At 40.3% G+C, this 23,691-nt stretch overlaps 1 protein-coding gene across 6 annotated transcripts in view; it reads left to right on the forward strand.

The window, feature by feature from the left end:
- The first annotated feature begins 344 nt into the window (after nt 1-344).
- Nucleotides 345-23,691, forward strand: part of FN1 (fibronectin 1) — a 33,706-nt gene continuing 10,359 nt past the window's right edge. For 3 of the 6 annotated variants that reach the window (XM_053472191.1, XM_053472193.1, XM_053472194.1), the window contains exons 1-27: nt 345-699; nt 4,915-5,043; nt 5,371-5,508; nt 5,986-6,117; nt 6,971-7,108; nt 8,065-8,211; nt 8,484-8,675; nt 8,764-8,943; nt 9,352-9,528; nt 9,717-9,869; nt 10,907-11,035; nt 11,652-11,792; nt 13,276-13,397; nt 14,514-14,688; nt 15,498-15,674; nt 16,038-16,166; nt 16,398-16,487; nt 16,742-16,936; nt 17,301-17,573; nt 17,680-17,946; nt 18,699-18,793; nt 19,074-19,242; nt 19,402-19,488; nt 20,158-20,349; nt 21,046-21,318; nt 22,819-23,001; nt 23,138-23,227. In XM_053472191.1, coding sequence (XP_053328166.1) covers nt 549-699; nt 4,915-5,043; nt 5,371-5,508; nt 5,986-6,117; nt 6,971-7,108; nt 8,065-8,211; nt 8,484-8,675; nt 8,764-8,943; nt 9,352-9,528; nt 9,717-9,869; nt 10,907-11,035; nt 11,652-11,792; nt 13,276-13,397; nt 14,514-14,688; nt 15,498-15,674; nt 16,038-16,166; nt 16,398-16,487; nt 16,742-16,936; nt 17,301-17,573; nt 17,680-17,946; nt 18,699-18,793; nt 19,074-19,242; nt 19,402-19,488; nt 20,158-20,349; nt 21,046-21,318; nt 22,819-23,001; nt 23,138-23,227 — 4,324 coding nt within the window. In that variant the 5' untranslated portion in view covers nt 345-548. The remainder of the gene's footprint in view (nt 700-4,914; nt 5,044-5,370; nt 5,509-5,985; nt 6,118-6,970; nt 7,109-8,064; nt 8,212-8,483; nt 8,676-8,763; nt 8,944-9,351; nt 9,529-9,716; nt 9,870-10,906; nt 11,036-11,651; nt 11,793-13,275; nt 13,398-14,513; nt 14,689-15,497; nt 15,675-16,037; nt 16,167-16,397; nt 16,488-16,741; nt 16,937-17,300; nt 17,574-17,679; nt 17,947-18,698; nt 18,794-19,073; nt 19,243-19,401; nt 19,489-20,157; nt 20,350-21,045; nt 21,319-22,818; nt 23,002-23,137; nt 23,228-23,691) is intronic. The other 3 variants (XM_053472195.1, XM_053472196.1, XM_053472192.1) reach the window with 2 other exon arrangements.

Consider the following 23,691-nt stretch of genomic DNA (forward strand, 5'->3'; position numbering starts at 1 on the left):
ATTGTGTAAAGATACAGAACAGCCCTGAACCACAAATAACAGCCCGTTCCGTACACGCAATACCACTTCCTCTTGTTCCGTTAACTTTAATTATATTTTCTAGCTCGCTTCCCGCGTAGTTATACCGTTAGCTCTCTAATCTACCTCAGACCGCTGCCTTTTCTATCCCGAACTGACCAGGTTCGCCCTTCCTTCATTAAAAGAGGAGGCTGACCCCGCCCACACGTGACGTAACCACCCAGTACTAGCCAATCACGGAGCACATCGCCCCTCAGCCCAGTGCCCCCCAGCCTGTGTCTCTGCTGTGTATATATATATACTGCGCGCCCGTGCAGCTTTCTCTATCCCCTGCACAGCACATACTCATTATTCTTTGCGCTTTATTTCTGCCCCACCTATAAAAGCTCCGCTTGTAGCTCTGTCAGCAGAGCAGCTTTATAGTCTCCGTGTACCTGAATACCTGGTTTACGTGGGAAATGTACCAGTGACCGGGCGCAGCAGAGCCTTTGATTAATAGCCATTGCATTTCGTTCCGTTACCCCAGCATTATGAAGATGCTCCGGGGGCTTCCGACCCGGCTGCTCCTGGCCCTATGTGTGGTCTGCGTGCTGCACGCCGCACCTGCCAACGAGCGGCGCAAGAACCGCAGGCAAGCGCAGCAAGTCGTGCAACCCCAGACAGCACTGGACTCGTACCAAAGTAAGTAGGGGAGGAGGGGGGTGGCTGATGTCTGCAAGGGATGCAGCGGTACCATTCCGTTGACTAACCCACTGTATCTGCTTGTTAAGAAAGGATAAGTAGACCCATCTAAGGATGCCACCCGTTGATGTGTTTGTTAGTGCCCCCCTAAGTACCAGGGAGCTCCTTATTGCCTTTCTCTTTGCTGCTATGTCATGGGAAAATACCTGGGGGGGGTATCAATGTGGAGTTAAACCATCTTCTCATACACATATAATTTCCTTATTGTTCTATGTTACCTGATGAAGGTGTATTAGATATGCCGAACCTTGACTGATTGTTGCCAGAGAAGACCCAGACCTTAGAAGTTTTTGATACTTTCTTAAAGGATCCCTTGCACAAGATGTAGTCACTTACACTGGGCTAAGGGTCTGAGGATGGGAAAGTTACTATGTAGGACTCTAATCCATACCAAACTAGTTCCGCCTTTCCATGATGTATGTTGGGGTCTTTCTTTGGGTTGAGGTTAAAGGAGCACTGCAGTCCTTTGTGGTGGAAGCTGGTATCTCTTTTTTCACACTGAACACTTTTACCAAAAAATGCCCTCTGGTCATGGTCTTCTTGTAGGGCATGAAGGGTGATGTCCGCTAGGTTAAACTCATTGATCTGCATACAGAAAAAGCATGTCTGAACGCTAAGTGTCTTTTGCATCGGTTTATCACAAAAAAAACAGTCTCCTTTGTTTGAGAGTAAAGGTTTTTACACTCTGTATTATCCCAAATAGACCGTATCTTCTCACCCCACAAGAGAACCCGGCGTCTTTACTGCCAGGCAAATGAAAATAATGAAACTAAATGCTGAAAAACTGAAAGTGTTTAAAAGTGCTGGAATACATTTCAGTTTGGTTAAAGAGCTGGAGCCTAAACTGATGATGTAATCATTACAATAGGATATTAATTCTGATCCTTTATGTGCCCCCCCCCCCTAGTGTAGCTATAGCAAGTCTGCTAAATGGGTCTTTGTAATGGAGCGTTTTCGATAATGTTATGCTTTCCTGTGCTTTAGAGCAGGGGTATCCAGTAGGGTGGTTCCAGTAGGTTTAACAAATCATGTTGTGTAATTGGACCGTATCTGGATGTTGAGAGGCCTGAGAAAGCTTTGAGGAAAAATGTGGTGCAATCCTCTAGAATATCCAGTTGGCTTCCATGGAGATTGTTCACCATTTTAAACTTAGCCTATTTCTTGTAGGACACTGTTTGCTGCCTACCTCCTATGTAACGATAAATATAATCCAATGGGTGGCCTTATGTATTGTGGTATTATATTGTTCAGCATGGAAATGCAAGAAATGTAATGGCCTAGTTAGAAATGCTTATTTAGGTTCCTTGTGTCTAAAAATGTTATGAGATCATTTCGTGACGTCAGCATCATAAGAACTGTGTCTGATATCAAACAGTGTTGCGTGGTGCAATTGGCAAAAGAGAAGCATTGGATACTGTAGCGACTGGACCGCTTGTACCCATCTGCACTGGCATTGCAAAAACAAAAATGACCGCACCCCTTTATTTTAATGTCTGCATAACCCATTTTGTTTCATAAAAGGTATTTTCTGTGGCTCGTTAAGACTTAATTGCTCCTTCCATAAACTTGAAGATACCTCATTTGGATCAGTGTCCTATCTTATTGTTGGCATTATGTGGTTCTACTACATGGTCTTCATAGTTTGCCTTTTATCTGCCTGATGTCTCGGTACATAGGTTTCTGGAAACTACTCTAGAGTTCAATGAGTTCCACCCAATTCAGTATTTGCTTCTGTAGCATTTGCCTAAGGAACTTAAAGGGTCCTCCAGAATGGAATTGCAGAAAGCTGGTTGCATTTTTTTCTCCCCTTTCTTTCCTAAAGCCTTTTCCAAAAAAACATGTGTGCTGCCACATCTGAAATAACTATTAATATAAAACATTATCTGTAGTATACAGAGTTCATGCAATATCCTGTGTGGGTTTTTTACGTGATAGTGACACATTATCTAAAACAAAGCACATATGTCGGCGGAGAACTTATGGCTGGAACAAGAGTAAATTATAGGTTCTTCTGCAGAAAGTATTATAGGATTTAGTTGAAACCTTTCTAGTGTTCGAACCACCCAATTTTATTTCCACTTGGTGTGTGTGAAAGCCATTTCTTTTGATCCAAGTAATTTTTCTTTTCTGAATCCTAGTAAGGTCTGGCATTCTTTTCTACTGGTAGGAGGAAATCTGTTTCCCAGAGGAAGAAAATATGATATCTATTAACAAGGGGCTGTAAGCTTAGTCATGAAAAACTGTTTTTCTTTTTCTTCTTTCTACAGATGTGAGTGATGAACAATAGTAGTGGAGCAGCCAGAACTGTGATCTATCTGAAAAGTTGAATTGTCCCTTGTTCTGTCATTAGCTTTACGTAGCCCAAGGGTGTCCATCTCCTGCTTATTGCACCTTTTTGTTACTTAACACTTAAGGCTTCTCACTAATTAGACAACAGCCTTTGGAATTTAGAGGAAACCCCTTTGTTCTTCTAACAATTACCCTAGTAGTTAAAAATATCTTTAGCAAGCTTTCCTGTTTATTACTTGTGTACTCCTTTGTGGTACTACTTTTTATTTGGACGCAAATTACTTTCTTCTTTTTTTTTTTTTCCACCCATTTTTGGAATAGATATTTTTCCCTTTCCATCTTAACATATATGGAATTGTCGTGAAGTGCAATTTTTGGCATGGTTTTCACCAGTCTGAGTGCTCTACAAGCACTTGAGTTTTGACTCGTGCTGCATTCAAAAAAAAATAGCTTTCAAAAATTTTGAGCTGTTTTTTCTTTTTGGGAATGATTCTTATTTTAAATATGGTTTTCATGCAGCTGAGTATTGGCCATTTGCATGTGGTCAAGCTCTGCTGTCTAGAAGGACATCCTGGCTCCTTATCTTATTGCCTTGTTGTAAACCATAGAATTGCTACTTGTTAAAGATCCAGATGCTCTGAATAATGAGTCTATGGAGGAAGGAACATACATCGTGTACAACATATTAAATGATGAAAAGGTGTTTTGTTTTTTTAACAATGGCACTTTGCCTTTAGATGCTCCAGGGGGAGCAGTCAGCTGGTAATTGATACGAAAAATCGACACATTTTGTTAGCTTATCTAAAAGCAAATTAAGCAAAAGCAACTTAATAGCTGTATAAATAATTTACTGGATACTTGGGACTATCATTGTTGGTTAATGTATAGGAAGCTTATTGGATCCATGAGGGCTCCATGCTGCTAATTACCTGAATGGCCTTCACGCCTTGTTTAATCCCAGTCTTGTCTTTCTGTGAACTCTAACAATGTTTAGTTTTGTTCACCTATTACTTTCCTGGGATTTTGGATTAAAATCAGATGGCCCATCTCACACTTGGCCATCTCATAGCCAGCCAAATACCAGTTTAACACCATACAAGATGTGTTTCAACAGGAGAGATATCTAGTGGCTGCCATTTTTACTACATCCAGGTTTACCACTGCTTGATCACGGCTAGTTAAGTGGTTTATTCAGTTCCTCACACTTCCATGCAAATTGAAGGACTTCTCATTAATGAGGTCTAATGGCTCTTGGGTGAGGCATTGTTTAGCAAGTCCACAAATGGGTTATGCAAGGTAATGTCTTTAGACAAAGGCACATCTGTGATTTCCTTGTTCTAAGATCGAGGTTGCTGGAGAGTTATACTGGGGTGTACTTTGTAATGTATACTGAAGTTAGTGAGTTGAAACCAAAACGCTCTTGCTTTAGTGAATAAACCCTTATGTTCAAATGCATCTTAGTCCTCCTTTACAGTAGAACTGTTTTATACAGTTGCTGACAACTGTGTACCTGTTCCAACAGCAGTCAGTCCTTGGGGTTTAACAACATGTTTTGTAATGTTGAATTTGGCCGATGACAATTGGAAGTAGAGCTTATTCCTACAGCCAAAGTATTTCCAACCTCTGTTTTTATGTTCTCTCGCCATAGCAAGCATTTCAATGTCGTTACTGTATGAGCCTCGGTCACTTTAGTAGTGGCGCTGTTCTTTGACAACTGCTATGCCATTTGTATAACTGGCTTTGCTTGCGTTTCTTCTGGCTACTTCACTGAGATTGCCAAGACCTTTTTATAAAGGAGTAAGTCGCTCTATTCCCGTATGGTTGCTAATTTGGTTGAAATAACCAAACACTGTTTGCTTACCACAGAGGGCTGCTACGATAATGGGAAGTACTATCAGATCAACCAACAATGGGAACGAACTTACCTGGGCAACACACTGGTGTGTACCTGTTATGGTGGAGGCAGAGGCTTCAACTGTGAAAGCAAGCCAGAACGTGAGTCCCTGCTCATAGAATGCAGGCATTTGGGGTTCAAACGGGCATCTTCTGCCTTTATGGTGTCTTAATTAAGAATTTGAAGAACAAATCCCTCAACCATGCTAATAATTAAGAATCTGATTGCAATTGTATGTGTGTGTGTACTATGCAGACTGTCATACTTTAATTTGCGGGTGTTTTATAAGGCAATGTCTACTGAGAAGGTAGGTCTGAGGGTTTCACAAGTAATTTTCCCTGAAAGATTTTAAAGTAATTCTTGATTTCTTGCAACCTAGATAGTCTTATTCTATATTATAAAGGGTTGTTTAATTTGTCCCTAAACAGCTGAAGAAACCTGCTTTGACAAATACACCAGTGCTACTTACCGAGTTGGCGAAACATACGAGCGCCCTAAGGATAACATGATTTGGGATTGTACATGCATTGGAGCTGGAAGAGGAAGAATCAGCTGTACAATTGCAAGTAAGTGTCTGCAGTATAATTAAAATCCTATTTGCCAAGCAAATTCAACAGCTGTTGTGTTAACCATTTGTTCCATGTACAGTTTTCAGTATTAATTACTGTTCCCAAATCTATAAATGACAATCTCCTGACTTTACGTTATTAAAATAATTAGCACTTTGCCATTTGGGCTTGTAACGTCTCGGTGATATGTAAATTTGAGGATTCCTGTGTTATATGCTAATTACACCATTTGTGCAGTTGGGGTGTGCTAAAGGTGTTAATGCATCCTATGGTGTGAAGACAGATGTTCTTTTAAACTGGAGGGATTTGCATAGGTTCTCGATACCATGCAGCCAAGGTTAATCCATGCTTATGTTTGCAAAAAAACAAACCGAAATCCAGCATGGACATACAATATCTATTGCGTTTGTAAATCCTAGCCAGCAAATTATGACCTCCTAATAAATATATAATTTAATTGTCCATCCTCTTTAGATCGTTGTCATGAAGGCGGACAGTCTTACAAGATTGGAGATACTTGGCGACGACCCCACGAAACTGGTGGCTATATGCTTGAATGCGTATGCCTTGGTAATGGTAAAGGAGAATGGACCTGCAAGCCTGTAGGTATGTACTGGCTCCGGCTTAATCAGGGTTTCTCTTAATAACCCATATAGCAGACCGTAACCTCCAGTTATCTGTCTGTCAGCAAGTGTTCATTGCATAAAAAACATAGACTTTGAAATTAACAAATTCCTGCTGCTGAAAGGATTTCCTCATCCCTGGTCAACATGGCTACAAGGAAGGAGCTAATTAAGTTAAGCTGTTATTAGCCAACATGATTGCATAATTCAATTCGCTAATAGGATATTTTTATTTGCCTTGTGTTCACAATGCCAAATGTGCCTTCATAGCACTAGTTAAAGATTGTGAAGATAACCAGGAATCCCTGAAAGTGCCTGAATTCCCCCAAGAACAATGAAATATTAGGAGAGCATTAATTTTACACCATTTATCAATTTAATATGCTATGAAAAGGTTGGTTAGCATCCACTTACCTCAAGTATGTAGTGGCCATTGTAAGCAACAGGATAGGTTGCCTATTGTATCTGTTTGTCTTAGTCCATTAATTCTAGTTTTGTCATATCCCTTTGAATGTATGTTTAATAACAAGCACTGCATAATTCAGTGAATCCAGTAAAATATTTTAATACACTATAGAAACTTTTTTATCCGTCATGAAATCCCATTTCGGCCCATCTAGTTTGCCCATTTCTCATGTATAGACTCGCTCATTTAACAGTCTTAAACAGAAGGTGCATATGTTCTGGTAAATTAGTTCCTGTACACAGTTTAGTTTCTATAAAACTTTATGAATAGTGTTGCAATCGTTCTGTAATTATCCTTGTATTGGAAGACGGCATTCTGTTTCTGAGCCTGGTACCAGAGTATCATTTTTGTTTTGCTGTTCTCCTTGTAGCTGAGAGATGCTATGATAACACCGCTGGGACATCTTATGTGGTGGGTCAGACCTGGGAAAAGCCATATCAGGGCTGGATGATGGTGGACTGCACATGTGTAGGAGAAGGCAGTGGCCGAATTACATGTTCATCTAGAAGTAAGTTTCTCTCACTCCTCACCCTCTCCATATTTAATATATGAATGCATAACATTATGGGGCATCACAAAATAATGTGCAAAACATTGTATTGCACTCTTAAAACACATGATTGTTGATCAGATTAAAAGCAGTGGTCAACCTGCGCCGCTGAATCAATTTGTGGAAATAAATGCAGCTTTAGAGCTGTCGAATCATCCAACCTTTCCCAGAAACTATTTAATCACATAAAACGTTACCCCCGTCGTAACTTTTTGCAAGAACTCTGAATCATGAGACAAAAGCAGGTATGGATTTTCTGTTGCTATAGAAACCTAAAGCTCATTGAAGTGTTTTGAAGAAACTTTCAGAGCACAGAATAAGCTGACAGATCTGATAACATTTATTTTTGTGGCACAGAGTGCAGTTTAGCAGGACATCACCTTTAAAATACTCTGGTAACGTGTATTAAGATGTTACTATTCCACAGTATGGTATGTCTCTTCATAAGAAATTTAATGCATAATTGTTCTTCGGTAAATTATGAACTTCAGCTGCCATCCTTTCTACTGAGTGCCGGGATATGACTGAATATCGGAGGGCTCAACTCCCAAGTACGCCTGGTGCTAGGTATAGTGTCCTATGGAGGCTGTGTCAGGCCTAGGCCTAGGTGTGTCAGGCCTAGGCCTAGGTGTGTCAGGCCTAGGCCTAGGTGTGTCAAGCCAGAAAAAGCACCCAGGCTTCTACTGCTCTAAGCAAACGGATCTTGGTTCTGCCTTTTCTAACTGGTTGTTAATGGTTTGGTGTTCCTTTACCACATGCGTTTCCTGTGCAGTATGGCGCTATTTTTCTGCTGTAAAAGAGGATAAGTGTTAAGGCTGTACAATCCCCCCCCCACACACTTTTCATGCATGTTCCTGACTTCACTTGTATAATTCAGGAGTAACATAATTGCCATTGTCAATGTTTCTCTGCAGACAGATGTAATGACCAGGACACCAAGACCTCCTACAAAATTGGTGACACCTGGAGCAAAACCGACAGCAGAGGAAACCTGCTGCAATGTATCTGCACGGGCAATGGACGAGGGGAGTGGAAATGCGAGAGACATTCTTCTGCTCAAGGTACAGGTCAATTAGAAAGGGTGTTTCAACATTTTTAATGAGGCAAAATCTCTAGAATGTGCTTGTGGGTACATTCTCTTGATGAATTGTTCTATCTGGACCATTCCTTTGGCTGCTTTAGAAGAGCACTTACAGCTCTACATTGTATGCTTGGCTGCTTTTCTTTGCATTAAGCATGTAAACTAAAATTTAATGCATACATATGCAGATGGATTCTAGGACCCTGAACTTAACTGGATTACTGTTTTAATTGATCTGTTATCTGTTCATAGGCACTGGCTTAAACACACACACAAACGTACAGACTGCAGTGTACCAGCCAGATGCACAGCTGGAACCATATTCTCACTGTGTGACCGAGAGTGGCATCCTCTACTCTATTGGAATGAAATGGATTAGAGCTCAGGGGGCCAAGCAGATGCTCTGTACATGTCTGGGCAATGGGGTCAGCTGCGAAGAAACGGGTGAGTTCTAGTCTGGTATGACTTCTTTTAAGATTCATTTTTTTTTTATTGTGCTTCACACCATTCTTGTGCTTTTCTCTCTAAACAGTTTCAGTTGCGACTTATGGAGGTAATGCAAACGGTGAGCCCTGTGCAATTCCATTCATCCATGAGGGAAGAACTTTCTATGCTTGCACATCTGAGGGACGTCAGGATGGAAAACTATGGTGTGGGACCACTTCCAACTATGACCAGGATAAGAAGTATTCCTTCTGCTCAGAGCAACGTTGTAAGTTTGGTTTTATTTTGTACAATGTAAAACTATATATTGGGAAAGCGTTTAGAGCTCCTACCTTTTAATTTCTGCTGACAAAAAAAGTGTCGATAAGAAAGTTAATGCAATATTTAAGATGCAACCTGTTTCATTTGGTGCTCCGGGTTATGTGTTAAGTGCCTGATGGAAGCAAGTGACATGGCATAGATATCAATTATAACAAGTGCAAAACAAATATACTAAGATAAAGAGGGGGGGGGTGCAAATACATTGAGTTGGCTATCCTTTTACTTTCTATAGAAACTGGTACACAATCTACATCTCAACACCAGTTACTTGTTACAGCATACGAAACATGTAAAAAAAAAAAAAAAAAAAAAAAAGTCTGTCAAACTACTTACAATATGCTTGTTTCTTTTGTAGCACTGATTCAGACTCGAGGTGGTAACTCCAATGGAGCACTGTGCCACTTTCCATTTTTGTACAACAACCGCAACTATACAGACTGTACCGCCGAGGGACGCCGCGACAACATGAAGTGGTGTGGAACCACAGCAAACTATGATGTAGACCAGAAGTTTGGGTTCTGCCCAATGGCAGGTAACTAAGACTACAAGACAATTATACCAATATCCTGATAGAAAGATGATAGAATGTTTAATGATTATGCCTTGCACACTAGGAATATGGTACTTTTTACTTGAAAAATCCAAGCAGATATATCCCTATACACTGGCATGTTGGTTTTAGATGTTCAAGCATGCATTTCTTGTTTTCTTTTTATTCAGCTCACGAGGAGACTTGCACCACCAACGAAGGTGTCATGTACCGTGTGGGAGATCAGTGGGACAAGCAGCACGATCAGGGCCATATGATGAGGTGCACCTGTGTTGGAAATGGCCGTGGAGAGTGGAACTGTGTTGCATATTCCCAGCTTAAAGGTTAAAATCTATTTTCTTACTGTCAGCATGTAAAGAAGTGTATGGCTTGCTTGTCATAGCTGAAAACCGAATCCAGTGTTTGCAAGAGGCCAGCATTACATTCTTAACACTGCTTCATGAATAGGCTCGATTGAACAACATTACGACTGTAGTGGTTTTTCATAAAGAATCCACAATGTTTCCCAGAGCTGTAAAATTTAATTCCATTAAATCTAAAACTGAAAATGTGGTTCTTTAGGTACTATGCCGTACTTCAGATGCATATTTCACAACAAGCTGTAATTGGCTTGGTTTGCTCTTCGTTTTATCCTTCTCACTGGAGGTTTAATAATGTGCCTATTGCTGATATGCAATACCTAGTTTTGTAATTGGGTATGCATAATTTAGTTAAGTTATGCTCGAACTCATAAGATAACTGTTGGTAGCCATATACTAACTCTCAATGCATAACAAAGAAGGTACTTCAGAGTGTTCTGCGGACAGACTTCTGACAGATGACACTGATTCAATGTGTTGAGGCTCCAGCTCAAATTAGTTGGTGCTGTCCCAACTTTTAACCTAGATCCTAGATGTATCCATAGGCCATCTCTGTAGCATTTTCTTTTCATACAACTCTATGCAGTTTAGGATGTTCTTGATCTATTTTAGTAGGAAAGTAGGTCACTATAGCACAGACCGGCACAGTAGCTCATGGAAATGTGGTTTGTATTAACGTTGACTTAGGGCCACTACTGGGTATTCAATTCCATGTCCTATCATATTCTTTTTGGCGATTGTATGAAGCCAAACACAATGTTTTTGCTCTGAGATGCCAAGAAGTATGTTTGTGTTATACTGGGAGGAAGGTTTATTCAAATACTTGCACTGCTTGGCAGAATTTCCATCTTGACTTCAAAAATACTGGCAACACTTTAAAAATTGTCAGTCAATGGGAAAGCTTATTTTTGATTTTTATTGAACCCCAGGTGCCTAGTGGCATTGATTATATGTGTATTGTCTTTATATTCATTTAAGAAAATGTCTGCCTCCTTGTACAGATCAGTGCATTGTGGATGGTATCACCTATGATGTAAACCAGTCTTTTAACAAACGTCATGAAGAAGGACACATGATGAACTGCACTTGCTTTGGCCAGGGACGTGGCAGATGGAAATGTGATGCTATTGGTGAGTAGATAGTGTTTCATTAACAACATTTGTGTACTTCTTTTATAGAGAGGTGTTGGGGTGTAGGGTGACTTTTCATACATGGGAGGGGGGGCACACTAACATGTGGACTCAAATTATGGCATGCGTTGCAGGCCATAAATGCATTTGTTTAGATTGGATAACTTCTCTAAATTCCCGTTTAGATAGGGTCCTAGTAAAAGTGAATGAGTGGGTGATCTGACCTGTTTGTTGAATTAAGTATTACAAAATGTAGCAGAGTTCATTCTGTTTTCATTGGCAGTCATTCAAATAATTGAGGACATAGAGCAAAGACCACAGGAACGGTGTTTGTTCTAGGGGGAGTGGGGGATTAAGTACAAACGCTGTGTATATTCAATTGCCTGGAACATTATCTGGGTTCATCCTTTCATGCAGTGTCAAAGAACATGAAATAACAGTGCTCAAGAGCCCAAGGACCTGTGTGCGTACACATGTGTACTCCACTAATCATTTAATCATCCTTATTTTCTAAAATATTGCTATTATAATCCCTGCTTTTTACCTGGATTAAATATGAATGGCTGTAAAAGGTTGAGGCCGTGCTGGGAACATGCTAACATGTAATGTTTTTCAGATCAGTGCCAGGACTCTGAGACCCGCCAATTCTTTCAGATTGGGGACTCTTGGGAGAAAAATCTCAATAGTGTCCGGTACCAGTGTTACTGTTATGGCAACGGAATTGGAGAATGGCACTGCCAACCTCAGTCTTACCCAGGTAAGGACTCTCCCGTCTGTGTATTAAGAGTTCTCATTTGGCTGCAGTCCCGTGACCTCCTTGTAAAGGAATCTTTCCCTGGTGACTGGAATAGTGGAATTGGTGCTTTATGGCTCTCAATATAAAGAAATGCTTATTCTCCCTACTGTATTTGGGTCATGTATATTTTTGGGTTATTTTATTCGCTAAACTGCATCTCTGTGATGCAATAAAATGGCAAAGTCCCATGTTCATTCCAACTGACCAATATAACCTTTTACCCGGGCCTTCCAGGAAACTGACAAGCAAACAGAAGCGGCGCTTTAGAAAACAAGTTAACTGTTTAATACTTTTTCATTCCTGTTCTATGGGTTGAGATCACTGAATGACCATCCTACTTATTTTAAGATGGCTTGTAAAAGATGTCCCCTGCAGATATCAAGGAGAAATCTGATTGCATTTTGGAGTCGAGAAGGAATTTTTCCCCTTGATGGCAGAATTCGAAGTAGCTTAATTTATTTATTTTTGTGTGTGCCTTCTTGATCAAGAGTAGGAAGGTTAGGTAGAAGGGTTTGACTTGATGGACTTAGGTCTTTTTTTTTTCTTTCAACCTTATATACTATGGAACTATGGCTGTTTACCCTTCACTCTCAGTTACCACAAAGAAATTCACTGCACTTTTTGATGGTTTACCCTCCCTAAAATCATGTGTTATGGCAGTGAAATATGTTTTTTGGCTTCCTTCCCTGTCATGTAGGCACTCAAGATGCATCTATATTCTGTCCCTTATTCACATAGTATAACTTGCCCCCCCCTCCTGTTGGAATGTATTCTGGAGAGCACCTTTATCCTACAAAATCTTGTGTAAGAACATTGACATTCCATGCACAGCAGTTTGCTACCGGAGGAATGACCCGGAGATTGCCTCCAATGTATTTGTTCAGGCCCACAGATTGTTCAAACAGTAACGCACATTGCAAGGACAGTCTGCTCGGGCCAGGGTGACTCTGCACCCTTCCCAAAATTCCGTGGGCTATAGGAAGCAAAAAAACGGAGTTACAAGGGGAAATAACATCATTATATTCCTGGCTTTTTTTTTTTTTTTTTTTTTTTGTTAAATTTCAATACCTGTTTATTTCTTTAAGAAAACAAGGAAGCGGCGTCTTCCTGACTGCTTTTCATATTGTACTGTCCCGGCAATTTGGTCTCCTGTATAACGGTGCAAATTGAATACTGTTTCCTCTAGACTTTATTTATTTTCCTGGAGTACAACAGGGCAAGGCATCGGGTTTCAATGGTGATCACACAGACATCTTCCCTAATTTACTGTAGCCACATCCATATTTATTAACTCATTAACATAATTTCCCTTGCCACGTTTTTTGTTAATTAGTCCTCTGTTGTATGTTCACACAAGACGTCTACCAAGGGAATGTGGCCCATTCATAATTAAAGTCCGTTCTGCTAATGTGTAACTTCTGTTTGTGTGGGTTTTTGTTATTAGCTGGAGCTGGACCAGTGCAAGTCATTATTACTGAGAATGGCAACCTTCCCAACTCTCACCCCATCCAGTGGAGTGCGCCTCAGTCTTCTCTGATCAAGCAGTACATACTTCGTTGGAAGCCTGTAAGTCTGCTCTCTTTATTTGGTGTTTGTCTTGGCTTTATTAGCTCAAACAAGCAACAGGTTCTCGGGATCCTCTGGCTTTTCAAGAACTTTGTTTTGAATGTGTGTCGAAGTCCCACAAATGGAATGTATTCAGCTAGAAGAGAGGGGCTTGAATACTGACCTCTAACTTAGCTATGTTAGCATCTGCTCCTCTTCTTTGACAAGGATCATATAGCTCAATGTGTAAACAGGAGACCACCTTTTATCTTTCTACTTAATCTATTGTGTCTACAAACCAAGCCAGGTCATATAAAGTACAAGTGATCTGTGTTATCTTTGGCAAACATAAAGAAGATGCACGTCAGTAGAGGTGCTTCAGAACACCTGAATGGCTTCTTAAGGGTCTCCAAATGTTTTCATTATATATGTACATAGTCTGCCCCTTTTGAATGCTAGCATTTGAGCCTAGCTCCCTCTGTCTTTATTTTATTCTTCTGTCAACTAAATCCTATATCAACGTAATAACTGATACAGTGGAGCTGATGAGGTAATCCTATTAAACTTTAAACGTGTCTTTACATGGTGCTAGAAACAAGTCTATACCAATTAACACACTTTAAACAAATATATGAAATGATACATTGGCAAACCATTCAATTATGGGTCTAGATTGGAAGAAGTGCAGATTAGGGAAATGTTGGCGCCTTATTGGTTTTAGGGTCACCTCCTAAACAATGAAGGATAAAGACCTATACATTGGTCACTGATTCTACATGATATTACTGTAAGATTCAATTCTTCAATACATTGTCCGTCATATAAAAAATGGAGCTCTACCCCAGCTCCAGATACATGGCTGATACAACAGTTGACTTGGTTATGGTACAGCGTATAGGTATACAAACTCTTTGTATACTTTTATTGCATCCCCTCAATAGGAAAATATTAAAAGCAGTACGAGTTTGAGTGTCATTCTGTGCTATAAAGATTTAAATTAAGATGGACATTATTTCATTTGGTAGATTTTGTGCTGTTGGAGAGGTATAGACATTGCCAGTGCTGAGCATAGATACTTGGTAGTAGCTTCTTGTGTATACAGAACTCAAACTCCCCTTTTTTTTTTTTTTTTTTCAGAAAAACAAGCCCGGTGGATGGAAACAAGCAAACATTCCAGGACACCTGAACTCTTACACAATCTCTGGTCTGAAGCCTGGCATTGTCTATGAGGGGCAGCTGGTCAGCATCCTGCAGTATGGCCAACGGGAGGTCACACGTTTTGATTTTACCACCACTACGACAACCTTATCCAGTGAGTGATTCTCGGTCTTGGGCTTAACTAGAAAGGTGTCATGTGATCTCAAGTAGTTTTATTTTTGTGCAAATTGTTTGTTTTTATTTTTACAATTAATATATTTCATCTGCTTGTCAGTATAGTATGGGATTTTCTTTGAGCACAGGTCACGCAAAGTTCTCAAACCTATTTTTAGCTTTTTGACAGTGTTCCCATATACATTAAGATTCTTTCATCCCACTAAATCAAATGAGTGTGCAAAGAATGTAGTCTTCTGGAGGGTATTTTGGGTTCAGTAAATCTCCCACTTCAGATACGATCTGTCAGAATGTTTGCTTTGTAGATGAGTGATTTAATCTGTTCTAAATGAAGCATTGAAAAGTGTTCATTGTGCCTGGGAGAGAAATCCGACTTATTCAGCCAGGATGACGTTTTTGAGCTTTTAGTCTGGCCACTTAAGAATAGCTGATTTAATGGGGAACTAATGAAGTTCCTTTTTATACTTGACGCTTTTAAGTTGGTATGGCTCAAATATATAAGCTTCTTTACAGTTGCAATAAACATTCTGTGGTGTATGTGATCCTCCTGTTAGAAAAGTTTTTATTAAAGAAGGTATTTTAATATCCTCTTCCTGTTGACTGCACAACACTTCATATATTGGCTTAGAATCTCTAAACTCTCGCATGAGTTCTAATCATTAATTTGATGTACTAGTTACCTAAAATAGGTGCAGCATTAACATCTGAGTGCCCTGTTTCCCCTTATTCTTTTAAGGCCAGCATAGCATTCAGTAAATAATTCTAATAAGCCTATATTTACTTTTGTAGGTCATACAGAGACGGGAGAAACCACACCACCTCCTTCACTAGTGACCACTTCTGAAGCGGTCACAGAAATCACATCCAACAGCTTTGTGGTATCCTGGGTCTCTGCATCTGACACAGTTTCTGGCTTCCGCGTGGAGTATGAGCTCAGTGAGGAGGGAGATGACAAGCGCTACCTGGGTAGGTGTCTTTTTGGGTCAACTAATGGTCTGATGAATGTGACTTCAACTAACGAAATGCTAAATTAGGCTTGTGGTGGAAGTGTGTGTATATTGTATGTTATATTGCATTCAGTTTTGATAGAAACATAGAAGTTGAAAACAAATGAGAACTATTTGGCCCATCTAATGAAAAAACTTGTATGCAGGCTCTCTCTATATGACTGGCCCTGGACCCGCTATGATCTCATGCTCTGACGGTCCGCAGAGGCTCATTAATGCCATAGCTGCCCTTCTTTATAGAGGCTGTTTTGGCACTCTAGGAAATGTGACGCTAGATGCTTATGTAATGTTCGTTTTTTTTTTCCTTGTTTTTTTTTTCTAGATCTCCCAAACACTGCCACTTCGGTCAGTATTCCAGATCTCTTGCCAGGCCGTAGATACAATGTGAATGTTTATCAGATTACAGAGGAAGGAGAGAGAAGCCTTATTCTGTCAACCAGTCAGACAACCGGTGAGTATGTCTCTTGCCAGCCGCATAGAAAGCAGGTTTGGCATCAACGCTACTGTAAAGGATTTTTGTTTTGTTTCGTGTTAATGAGATTTGGCCACCACTGTCTGCCTTAGGAAAGTTTGGCAAACCTACGTTCATTAAGCATCATGATGAGCTTTTAATATCTTGGCATTTAGAACAGGAATTTCCTACAAAAGTACTTAACTGGTTGACTTTCTTTCTGTGTGTTAGCTCCTGATGCTCCCCCAACATATGATGTAAAAAATGTTGACGATACCTCCATAGTGGTCACGTGGGCCAAACCACAGGCTCCCATAACAGGTGAGAACTGAAAATTCATGGCCTTCCTTGTTTTTATTTATGTTGTACTATGAATGGTTGAGGTGTGTGGGGTTTTTGTTTTTAGGCATTTTAAGAAAACAAAAATGTTGCAGCATGAGTGATCTTTCTGTAATGTGTTATGCAGATTATGTTCTCGAATACATAGTTTAACTTCCATTTGCTAATCTCTTAAGGATCTTTTGTAACGTGGATGTGTTTGCTTATATAAATTGTTTGCATATCCTCTGTTCCAGGCTACAGGGTTGTGTATTCTCCATCTGTGGAAGGTAGCAGCACAGAACTCATCCTACCAGATACTGCTACATCAGTGACTCTTAGTGAGCTTCTTCCTGGAATTGAATACAACATCACCATCTATGCAGTAGAAGATAATCAAGAGAGTGTTCCAATTATAATTCAGCAGGGGACCACAGGAACACCACAGAAAGGTAATCCATGGTTTTTATTATGTGAAAAGGAAAAGACTCCTCAGATCCGAGTCTTAATAGCATTGTTAGTTTTTGATCTTGCTGCAGATGGCCAGATCAGAATGCGGAATTCAGAAGTAATGTTGCAAAGTGAAGATTGTCCCACTGGGTGATCTTTTTGTTAAAACTAGCACAATTTTGAAACATTAAAACTGGCATAAATCTTTCTCATTCCAAAATAAATGTGTTTATTACAAAATTCAAATATTTATTTAGGTATGTCTATAGATATATAGTTGTTGGGTTATATTCATTTGAAATGTTTTGCTATAAAGTAACTTTTTTTTTTTTTTTTTTTTTTTTTTTTTTTTCTTTATCCTTTTAGTGCACGTATCATCACCAACAGAAATGCAGGTTATTGAACTAACAGATGTTAAAATCACAATCTCTTGGACCCCTCCTCCAAGTGAGGTATCTGGGTATCGTGTTATGGTGGTACCAGTTAGCCCCTCCGACTCTGCTACCCAGAATATCCCAGTTGGTAGGAACACCTTTGCAGAAGTTATGAACTTGACTCCTGGAACTACATACTCATTTGAAATCTATGCAGTGAGTCGTGGGCAAGAGAGTGAACCTCTAGTTGAACAGTACACAACCAGTAAGTAATTTTTTTTTTTTTTTTTTTTTTTTTCCTGTGTACACATTTAGAGAATACTAGTTATTCAAATAATATATATATATATTTTTTTATTTTCCTCTTACAGAACTTGATGCACCAACAAACATGAGGTTCCGTGATGTGACAGACTCCACAGTAATCCTCACCTGGACACCTCCTCGTGCTCAGATTGGCAAATATCTGCTTACTGTTGGTCAAACCCGGGGTGGACAGCCAAACCAATATAATGTAGGATCATCTGCAACGAATTACAAACTCAAAAACCTTCAGCCAGGCACGGAATATACCGTTTCTCTAGTGGCTTTGAAGGGCAATCAGCAGAGCACCAGTGCCTCTGAAACCTTTTCAACCTGTAAGTACAAACATAAGGCTTCTAGTTGGAAACATTTGACTGGATATATCCAAATGTGATCTATATTGTAGAACTTTTGCAGTGAAACTAGGAAATCATTTTAGAATACCAAATGCATTGTCATGTATTTCGCTATGAGAAGTTTACAGAGCGAAATTATGGTGTGACGTTCTAAATCTAGAGCAGTCACCATGAAACCAGTAGAACACCCACCACATCTGTTTCATTTACACTTTGCATTAAATTTGTGCTAAAGTTATTCCCAGGCATTGGGGTAGTGAATAGGTTAAGAATGTCGGCATTCTAAGAATTTTTCCCTGCGCTTTCCCTTCTACCTCGGTTATTTTTATTTATTTTTTATTAGATAGTCTCTAGCTTGGAGACCAGCATGCATGCTTAGTCCTTGTCTGCTACTACTTCAAATAGCTTTAACTGTTAAATGTGAAAACCATAGAGGAACATTCTGTAAAGGTGTGGTTTGCGCTGTCTGGCCACATCAAGCAGTCTGCTGGCTGGAGGTTGAAGCAGCCATTTTCAATGGTGAGCTTTATATCCTGGGATGATGATGGCAACATGGGTCACGATAAATGCGTACAGGAATTCCTCTTGATCAAACCAGCGCTGTGTTTGATCATGCGTTTAAATATAAATAACGTGTTTATTTATTTTAAACCAACACTTTCTTCTAAGAACCATAATTTTTTTTTTTCATCATCTTTTATATATTCTGAATGTCTCAATTGATCTTGCAGTGGAACCAGTTGGCTCTATCCCTCATTACAACACAGAAGTTACCGAGACCACCATAGTCATAACATGGACCCCAGTACCAAGAATAGGGTTCAAGGTAAGGGTATCTTCAGTATCCCTGTCATCCGCAAAGCATTTAAACCAAACCTAATGTACAGCGTAATACATAAAATTCTTTAGGATTGCTTATTTTTGCTTAGTTGGGTTATACTTATGGTACTTGGCTCATTATAGCACTGCTACCTTTCTCTTGCCATGCTTTCTGGTCCAGCAGTATGGTGAGTGCTTTAACTTTTATTGCATGGCCCTAAAGTGTATTGTGTGCAAAAGGAGGGTTGATGATGACACATCTAATTTGTACTTATTCATTCATACAGCTGGATGTGCGACCAAGCCAAGGTGGGGAGGCTCCTCGTGAAGTCATCTCAGAATCTGGCAGCATTGTGATCTCTGGTCTGACACCTGGCGTTGAATATACCTATAGTATCTCGGTTGTCCAGGATGGCGTAGAGAGGGACACTCCTATCACAAAGACTGTTGTGACGCGTAAGGATTCAATTTACATGCTGCATGGAAAGACTAGTGCAGTTATCTATAAGGCTGCTTTTGTGTTTTTGGTTTTTTTCTTACCCTTAATGTGAAACCGGTTTACTTGGTTTACTTTATTTTACCCTCTGCTGATGAAGTTGGGATTTTTGTTTTCAGCTCTCTCCCCACCTGTCAATCTACGCCTTCACCCAAGCCCAGATACGGCCACCTTAACGGTTTTCTGGGACAGAAGCACATCTCCAGGTAACCTTTGAATTTACCGTATTGGCTCGAATATAGGCTGCACCCTAAAAGTTTGGTGCTATTTTAAAGAAAAAATACAGTGGAATGGTAAAACCGTATTTTATCTAATGAACAGAAATACATGTATCTTAACATTTTGGTATCTAGCTTAACAGAAAACCAGTAGCCATTTTAAGGCCCCCCCCAATTAGTTCATAATGCAGCTTGCTTATAGATATGCCACTGCCCCCCGACTCCCTGGTGTCTAGCGAGGCTGTCCAGGTCATCTGCACGATGTGCACAGACAACCGCCGCCGCCAGTACTTCCGCCAGGGCTTCTATGGTGGAGCACTATAGAAGCCCTGGCGGCAGTGCCAGCAGCAGAGGTTGTCTACATGCAGATGCCCACAGGCTGCCGGAGAGTAGGATCCAGGCCCCCTGCAGCAATTGTAAATGAGAGAGAGAGAAAAAAAAATGCGTCGGGCAATAGGAATTGCACATCCCTGCCCTAAACTCTGATTTATAGGCCATATCCCCACTTTAAAGACTTAAGTGTGTGTGGGGGGGGATGCGGCCTATATGGTATATAAAATTAGAATATGTGTGTAATGTCTGCCTTTAGTCTTTAATGGTTACCATTACATCGCAACCTCCTGCAGTATGTTCAGCATGTGGTTTTGTAATCCTTAGGGGTCACTGGCTACAGAATCACCAACACGCCTACTACTGGCCAGCATGGCTATTCCCTGGAGGAAGAAGTGGACGCAACACACACTTCATGTGTCTTCGAGAATCTGAGCCCAGGGGTGGAGTACAACGTCAGTGTCTATGCCGTTAAAGGGGACGAGGAGAGTGTTCCCATCTCAGAGATTTTCACTCAAGGTAACTCTATGCTATCCCCTTCATAGCATAGGTTAAATTAATGTCGTTGTAATGGCAGTCTGATGGATTTTTTTTACTGCATCAAATGCTTTACAAATGGCTCATAATCACTTGCTGATACCTTGGTGCATCATACTTATTTATGTTTGCTGGTAAGAAACAAACCAAACAGTGTTATTTGAAGCTTGCAAACTTGTGAAATGTTCGCATGTAACCATTTAATAACCTTAAAATGCAATTCTTTGCTAAAAATGCTTAGCTCTTAATAGTATAATAGACATCCTCCTCTCATTTTTACTTGTACCTTATGAACCTAATTTACAAAACTGGTTAAACCATGAGTTCTATCAACTTGTAAGACCACTTTGCTCAGTGCTGTGCGATACGACGGCGCTATACAAATCTCTATGTAATAATAAAACCATTAACAAGTAGAACATGATGGTGGCAAGTGTTGACTGCATGTGCAGATTTTTGGCTTGGGGTCTGCAGAAATACATCAATGCCATTATTCTTATTATTGGCTAGTCTTGATGCACTTTGAATATCAACTGCTTTTTAATTGTGTTGCTTTTGTCTATCAAATTTTTGTTGCTTTTGTCTTAAATTTTCCCTGTAATTATGCAAACCATGATTGACCTGCTTTGCTTTCCCCTGCCTCTACACCTTCTGCTTCTTCCTTACTCACCCTGCCAGAGATCCCCCAGCTCACTGACCTAAAGTTTGTCGATGTAACCGACTCGAGCATTGATCTGAGGTGGACGCCTCTTAATTCCTCATCCATAATTGGCTACCGAATCACGGTGATCGCGGCGGGCGAGTCCGTACCTATCTACGAGGAATTTGTGGGCCCCATGGAGGGGTATTACAAGGTTTCAGGACTGGAGCCTGGCATTGACTATGAGATCAGCGTCATAACACTCATTAATGGCGGCGAGAGTGTTCCGACCACAATCGTACAGCATACGGGTGATTGCACAAAGCCTGCTGGTTTGCCGAGGGATAGGTAGAACTGTACGGAATCACCAGCAAGTTAGATGAGGGCTCAATAGCGTCATACAGCTAGAGAGCGCTTCAACTGAAGGAAAGTGAGCAGCATGGGCAAAAAAAACCCCAATCCTAAATCTTGTTTTGCATTGCATCATAGAACGTGCTGCATTTTGAGGGCAGTTGCGTTGCATGAGCACATGCTTGCTCTTTGATACGATCACAGCATTATATTTAATGTCCTTTGGCCCCCGGCCACTGCAGATGTATGTATGAAGTGAAATCTGCTCTGTCTATTGGTGACCAACATTGCTCAAACCAAGGCAGGCCTGTTTCCAGATCGAATTATATGAAACTTTGTTTACGGTTACAAGGGTTGTGTATTTTAGGACATGGAATTAGTAATACGCTGGTGATTCTCATTACAGAACTGCCCCTTCCTCTATGGAGCATGATAAAGAATGAGATGGGAAATGCATGCACTGGTTTGGGGTTTTTTTTTTCGGGGGGGGGCTTGTTTATAAAATTATCTTAAACTCCTAAATTACTGACTTTTACAAGATTGCAGTTGTGCGATCCTGTATAAATGCCTGATTTTCTGCATTGTTGCATATTTTCACATTGACTGGTTTAATTGTTTGAAGGCATTGGTAAACAGTCTGATTTTGGGAGTTCCTACATAATACGCTATTGGCTCGTGTTTTAAGATTGAAGGAGAATGTAGTGAATTAATGGACATGTTGCAAATATCTCAAAGAGCACGGTATAAGATCATTCAGGAAATAAACAAGTAGATCATACCTGGGGGGCAAATGCATTCCAGTTCTTAAGGGGAGAGGGGAACCAAAATGTTCCCATGGCGCTGTGAGACCAGTCGATAAATACAGGAGGCGGTTACTACTGCTTAACATGGGATGACTATTCTTTGAAATCCAGGGGCCATCAGTTTTTCACAAGGGGCATAAGATGATACATATGTTTAATAAATGACATAAGACACTTGGGTACCCTTTTATCTGATATTAGGTTTTGATTGAAGATCTAACCTTCAGTGCTAAAATATACAACAATACACAAAATGTCAGAACTGCATCACTGGTGGTGATGTACCATTGGTGGATTGTGTGGGTTTTGAAAGACTTTAAATTCTGTAAGGCAAGACCATACCTGTAATGCACAAATGTCTAGGGTTTTTGGAATCTCCATCTTTTTAAGATTTCTGCATGTCTGAATGCATGAAAATCTATTTTTCGCCATATGCTAACAAGCTACAACATTACCCTGTGTGTCTGGGGACATAGCTGTGAAATCGCCCCTAAAGAAGTCCTCAACAGTACTAATGCAAATAAGAAATCAAGTCTTTTAAAACCCATAGAATCGGGTACACCCTGCATGCATCTTGTGCATGGCATAATGTCTGGGATGGGTAATTGTGTCCCTTTTACAATATCAGTCTAATATGGATTTTTGTCGCCATTTTAGCTGTTCCTCCACCAACAGACCTGCGTTTTACCAATGTTGGGCCCGATGCCATGCGTGTCACTTGGGTACCTCCATCTTCTATTGAGTTATCCAGCTTCCTCGTACGATTTTCTCCTCTTAAGAAGGCTGATGATGTGACAGAGCTAACAATCTCCCCGTCTGATAACATGGTGGTTCTAACAAGTAAGATTCCAGATGAGTTGGGGTGCTATGATTGATCGTGTTACTCGATTATACTTCATGGATGCAATATGCTGGTATAAATAGATCAAAGACCTGTTGGCAGGATCATTTCTTACTTCTATCTGTTTTTTGGCAGATCTCTTGCCATTTACCGACTATCTGGTCAAAGTGTTCTCTGTTTATGAGGAGAGAGAAAGCACCCCTCTTAATGGAATATACAGAACAAGTGAGTACATGTGTCAACCCTTCCCTGTGTTGCCATTGTCTTCATTTTCCATGATTTATTTTGTTGTAGACTACCGTGATCATGTCTTCCAGCTTATATTTAAAGTAAAGGTACATGGTGCCCTGGGATTGTTAGAGGTGACCAGCTAACTACATTGTTTCAGTCCCCATGAGTGGCTGAATAGGCTTAACGCCCCAAAAGGTGGAAACTGGCAGTAAAGGTTTATGATGTGACTAGCCTCTTAAGTCTCCAGAAAGTGGTGCTTGGGCTTTACCCGATGAAAGCTGTGATGACAGCTGCCTGTTCTTGGCATGTGCAAGATGTGAATATTTGATTTGTCATTCTTACTCCATGAAGTAGAAGGCTGAGGCTTGGAGTTTTGTGATGGATATCCAAGTTTTGTTTTGTTCCTCGCAGCTATGGATTCCTGCATTTCAATCTCTGTTTTGAATATCCCTTATTGG

This window comes from Spea bombifrons, chromosome 7 (genome assembly GCF_027358695.1).
Source record: "Spea bombifrons isolate aSpeBom1 chromosome 7, aSpeBom1.2.pri, whole genome shotgun sequence".
NCBI classification, from domain to species: Eukaryota; Metazoa; Chordata; class Amphibia; order Anura; family Pelobatidae; genus Spea; species Spea bombifrons.